The sequence below is a fragment of the Vigna unguiculata genome, chromosome 7, assembly GCF_037176805.1.
Source record: "Vigna unguiculata cultivar grain cowpea cultivar isolate G323 ecotype 2 chromosome 7, ASM3717680v1, whole genome shotgun sequence".
Lineage (NCBI taxonomy): Eukaryota > Viridiplantae > Streptophyta > Magnoliopsida > Fabales > Fabaceae > Vigna > Vigna unguiculata.
The window spans coordinates 39,122,533-39,128,923 of NC_140798.1; the positions used below are offsets into that span (position 1 = coordinate 39,122,533).

At 33.2% G+C, this 6,391-nt stretch overlaps 1 protein-coding gene across 1 annotated transcript; it reads left to right on the top strand.

Moving 5' to 3' along the window:
* Positions 1–2,551, top strand: LOC114192734 (uncharacterized). Its single transcript, XM_028082533.2, has 2 exons — positions 1–1,005; positions 1,899–2,551. Exons 1-2 carry the CDS (start codon positions 279–281, stop codon positions 2,219–2,221), a joined length of 1,050 nt encoding a protein of 349 aa, XP_027938334.1. The 5' UTR covers positions 1–278; the 3' UTR covers positions 2,222–2,551.
* Positions 2,552–6,391: the final 3,840 nt, after the last annotated feature.

The window sequence follows — 6,391 nt, forward strand, 5'->3', positions numbered from 1 at the left end:
CATCCAATTCCACAGTGGAGCCACGTGCAGCTAAACTGCGTTCCACCCCACTCCGCACGTGGCACCATTCCATAACCGATGCTCTAAATCATTCACCTACTCCGCTCTCCACACAATCCTCAATTCCCTTCCCTCAACACACAAATCTCACTCTCAAATCAAACGCAACACCCTAACCATCAAATTAAAACACACACATTACACACTCATAACATCATTCATTTTTCACTTCTTCACACCACCACTCTTCACTTCAATTTCATGCCAAATCAAAAACCATGTCTGACCCTTCCACCACCCCATTGCCTCATCCACCACTCTTGCCTGACCCCCACCGCCAACCCCTCCACCACCACCACCACCACCCCGTGCCACTCATCCAGGGCGCCGCTTCCGCTGCACCACCGTCCTCCTCCTCCTCCCTCGCTAGAGAATACCGCAAGGGCAACTGGACCATCCAAGAGACCCTCATCCTCATAACTGCCAAGAAGCTAGACGACGAACGTAGGCTCAAAACCCCACACGACCCCACCAGGCCTGCATGTACCTCCCCTTCCTCCTCCGCCAGAACCAGCGGTGAGCTACGCTGGAAATGGGTCGAAAACTATTGCTGGAGCCATGGCTGCTTGAGAAGCCAGAACCAATGCAACGACAAATGGGACAATCTCCTCCGCGATTACAAAAAGGTCCGTGACTACGAGTCCAAATCACAACAGCAACACCAGCATCAACACTCTCACGAGATCAAACACTTCCCTTCTTATTGGACTCTAAACAAACAACAACGTAAGGAACAAAACCTCCCCTCCAACATGGTCTACGAAGTCTATCACGCCATCACCGAAGTCCTTCAAAGGAAACAACCACAACCACAATCACAATCTCAAACCCAAATCCAAAGACAACCACAACTACAACCACAGCCTCCGGTTGCATTAATTACAGACTCATCACCACCTCCTCCACCACCACCACCGGTTAGTTCCACCCCTCCGGCGGTTTCAGGTATGCATCAACACTGGCATTAGCGTTAGCAATGTGCTACACAGCTCACACACACTCTCTTACACTTTTTTTTTTTAGTTTTCTTTTTGACAATTTTTGGATGTTGTGTTGTGTGTGGGTTATCGGTCAAACTTGCAGGGTCTGAAAACCCTGCCACACTTAATGGGACCCATTTTCCATCTTTTTTTTATTATATGGTACAATAACCTCCATGCTATTTTAAATACAACTTGATTTATGACCGTTGGATGGAGCTGTGGGGTGCATCGAACGGTGCATGAGGAGAGTGTGGCAGTGCGGTGCTATTGGTGGCATCTTACACCACGTTGCTCCACTGCACAAAGATTCTGCTCCCCATTAAAAAATTTGGGGAAAATGTCCTGGCTTCCATTTTATTTTCTCATTTCTATTCATTCAAAATAACACTGAGAGAAAAATAAAGGGCGCTACAGTACAATCATGCAGACCGGTGTGTGGAAGGGTACCACCTCATGATTGTCATGGATTTTGTGGGCTGTCCAAGAAAATAGATTCTAACTCGCTTAATTCTCTGGGTGTAATCATTAACACAATCCTTAATCCTTATTATTAACAAACACTTCAAATCTCACTCTAGATTAAACAAATAAGTAATCTTTTTCACGTACCCAATGCATTCATTCACCAACACCCTCTCCTCTCATAACCCAACTCATGCAAATTAAATACTCATTAAATACATTCACATTCTATTGGGGACTTAGTCTTTGTCACAAGATATTATATATCCATCCCTCCATCAAATATAATAATACTATAACACATATGTAGCTCTAATAATTAATGAACCTTAATTGTAGTGATGTGACGGATTTTGATTTTGTGATTGTGTTGTGGAACATGTTTGATTATAGAGAGGTCGGAATCATCAGAAGGCACGGAACACAGTGAGGATGACGCTGATGATGGATCGGAATCAAAACGTAGGAAAGTTAAAAATCTTGGTTCAAGCATAATGCGGGGTGCGTCCGTTCTAGCACGAGCTCTCAGGAGCTGTGAAGAGAAGAAGGAGATACGGCACCGCGAACTGATTGAGCTGGAACAAAGACGGCTTCAGATGGAGGAAGCTCGCACTGAGGTTCACCGGCAAGGCATCGCCACCCTTGTTGCAGCCGTCACCAACCTTTCCGGTGCTATTCAATCACTCATTAATTCTGAACGCCACGGCCAAAGATAATTAATTAATTAATTAATTATAATATGCAAAATATATAATAATATATGCTTCTTATCGCCATTGCATTGTCTAGTTAGTTGTTTAATTATTCTTCTTATTATTATAGTATGTGATTTATTAGAAAATGGTACTCGGGCATTCTTTTCTCTCTTAAAATTCAATTGTTGTGGTATAGTTTTGAGGAGGTTTGGGTATGAATGAGATCCCACATGTTGTATGTGAGGTAGCTTATATATATGTGAAGGATGTTCCAATTCTTTAATGATCTCTAACATTAATTTTTCACTGGGATTGTTATGATGTATATAATTTAATTTAATTATTGTCTCACATTTGTTTGTTTCTCTAGTTATAGAAATTCTTAATTGTTTGAATGGTTTTGTTGAGTGAAATGGACATCATGGGAATGGAAGGTAAGAGGGCATTATGAGAGTGGTGATGGATGATTGTGTTGTGAATGCAATAGAATTGTAGTAGTTCACTAGGGACAGTCAAAGACTCTGAGTCAATTTCTTTTGACCACATAGGACAGGAACCCCACCAGTTGGGGTTGTGTACCCTACGCTTCTCACTCTTCCTCCTCTCATATACGCCAAAACCATGATAGAGTCTCCTCGATGATACACTGAACTTCCCAAAATGCCCTTCTCGTCCCATCTCTCTCTTCCTGCCTAGTACAGTCTACAGTCTGCCTTTCCAGCCAGCATCTTTAACTCACCAATCCTACTACTTTATCACCCACCCACGCAATCTCTTTTCTTCTTCCTTTTCATCTTATTTTTATCATTTCTTCTGCATTTTTCAAGACACGATACACCATTGTATTTTACTATCACTGTTCATCACAATGATACAGTTCAAAAAATCACTTTTAGAGCTTCCATGCAAGTTTTAAGAGAATCAATGGATTCCAGGTTATCAAGTTTAACAGGGTTTCCTTACCACATAAGTTTGATGCAGTTACTAACTCATGATGTTAGTAGTTTGTGGATATTTTTGGAATTATAATTACTGAAGGAGGTAGAGTCTTTGAAGCATCAAAGAAAAAAGTCCAGGAATATGAACAAAAGTCATCCACCCTCTATTTAAAAAAAAATATATGAAAATATTTTTAGAGGCTCCTATTCATGCAATTATTGTTTATTTATGTTAGGTTTGACGAAATAAAGAAATAAAGAAACGTGGTGACTTATTTTATTTATTTTCTTATATATTGTTTTCTTTCATTAAAGGCTCTATTTTCTACGTTTCACCATTTTTTTTCTATCATATTATATATATATATATATATATATATATATATATATATATAATGTTTTTTAGTTTAATATTAAATATCGTTATTTAATTGTTTTAATTATTTTGAGGAAGAGTGAAGATATCACGAGGATAATTTTTTTTATAGAGAATATAAAATGTTTCGTGATAAAATAGATTATTTAGGAAAAAATATTAATTTGTTTAAATTAAAAAAACTTTAAATTCCATTTCAATACAAGTAGTTTCCACACTTCAAATTTAGTCGAATGTTGTCGACTTTGTTAAAATCGAAAAATATTGGTCTGATAATTATTTTTGTGATGATTTGTTTTATTGATATTGATAGGAGTTATTTTTTATTTAAATTGTTATGATTATATATTATTACTGTTGTAGATAACTATTATTTCTTATTCGATATTACTTAATCAGTGTTGTGAAGATTGTTTTTATTTTTTGGTGGATGTGAATTATATATTTTTATTAACATCTGTCATGGTTAGTTGTTTATCAATGTTTTTAATGATTTTTTGTCACTGACACTAATATTATCCTGGTTGTTAAGTTTTTTTTTTTAAATGTTGTATATATAAAAAAAATATATTAACTATACTTTTTTCTGTAATGTCCATTGACAAAAAAATCATAAAAAAAATGTATTTATGATAACCATAAAAAAATTATTAACTATACTTTTTTCTGTAACTATTCACACTTAGATTTCTATTTCTAATTGTAAAATCCTAATTAATTTTATTCGTTTTCGTGATAAATTCTCCTTTACTAATTATCAGCACCAGGAACTTAAGGAAGCCGATAAATGTATATAAAATATGCTATCTCATTTTATTACATTATTGTATGGTTATATAAAATATTTTCATTCTTGTCACGTGCAGTTTTGTTCATCACATGTCCTTTTGTTAATATATTGTATTCTGAACAAAAATTAAATTGTATACATTGACTGTAAAACATGGTCAATATAAATCATACATTTAAAAGTTTAAGTTGGAAACTGAGTGGTGTGATTGGTGTGAGGTAAGAGTTAAGAACATTTTGACAATTTTAGTGAGGAGTCATGTTTAGTATATTTGTTTTACTAAGACCTTGTTCTCTTTTTATGCTTTACTTATTCTTAGTTGGATATATATATATATATATATATATATATATATATATATATATATATATTATAAGTCACTTTAAAATAATTGAATAAATACAGTTGCTTTGAATTTGTATTGTTTTCTTTTGCAAAATAGAGTGGGTCTTTTTCACACACACTTAAGATCTTCTTTCACCTTCCAAAATATGTAAAATATTAAACTTCTTATGCTCTTTTCAAAATTTGTTGTGTCTCCACAACAAAATTTAACCCTTTGGGAAAGAACATTATGGAACAAATTAACATTATTAAGAAAGTCAAAACAAATTAACTTCTGGAAATACCGTTTTAGAAACAAAATTAATTTAATACTATTATCTTAAAATATATATTATTTATAAAATTAAAATTAAATGTATTTTTAGTTCTTAAATTTTGACATTGATTTCTATTCAAAATTTTAATATATTTTAATTTTAAATTTTAAAAATAAATAAATATAATTTTTTTAATTTGACGTTAATTTTTTTATAACATTATCAGCTGAGAATGAACTAAAGAATAATATGATTTTAACAATAAAATATTATTGGAGCTAATTTAAATACAACTTGGTTTCCGACCGTTATTTTGTGTCTAAATATACAGCTAAATTTGAAAAGGTGATTTGGTCACTTGACATCATGTTTTGGTGCATGATGAAATTTTCAAAGGTGCAGGAAGAAAATGGTGTGAACTGTATACAACTCACAAAAACCGGTTACTTTTTAGAGAATTTTTCTTGTATCTCCATAATTTTTAAATGATTCTTTTAAGTTTTGTAAACGTGATTTTTAGATTACATATTTTAAAAATCTTTTACATTTTTAGAATAAATTTCCAAAATATTTTTTGGAATAGGATTTTCAAAACAATATTTCCAGCTGTTTTAATCTCTCTTCTTTTCTGGCTTGAAATGCACAAGGGAAGGTGTTTTAGCTTTCTTGTTTGTAATATGAAGGTGCGTTTAATAATCACGAACTGCAGGAAGAAAAAGCCTTTCTTTCTGAAAGTGGCCCACTAATATTATTGATGCAGGACTAAATTTGGTCAAATACCTGTCTGGGCTAGAAAATAAGTAATGAGCATGTCAATTTTAAATTGCAAAGTAATGGGAATTTGTTTAATATGTAAGGTTAAAAATAGTTTAGTAATAGTATGATTTTAATAATAAAATATTATTGAAGAACATAGAAATAAAGACGTATGCTGAAATACTCAGGTCTAGTATTAAACGCAGTGTTATTGATAATCTTGAATTCATTGCTTCATAAATGGAAAAATGAAAAAAAAATAAAAATAGAAGGACACAGCAGAGAGAGATGAAAAGCAAAGTCAGATCCAACACCATATTAATGTAGATGCATTTGTTTGCTATAATGTGAGTGTAACAAATGTTGATGATGCAGTGGAAACAGACACAGTGCCACCAAAACATGAGCTGGTGACAACAATGGTGCTGTGTTCACATGTCTTCATTACTTAAAAAATACAAATTCATCGCAATGTTCTTCTTCACAAAAAGCGATTAGTGCCAACAATTAACTTTCTCATTTGTCACATTCAGTAGTACAACAAATTAATTTAAGTTATTATATTTTACAAAATTTTGTCTAATTACTTTTAAAATTTAAACATTATTTTAATTTAAAACATATTCCTTAATTACGTCAATAATTATTCATCCACCCGAGAACTCTTTACTATAACCAGAGTTTTTCATGAAGATAAAATTTTATTTTTAATCTCCAAAAACTAAAACT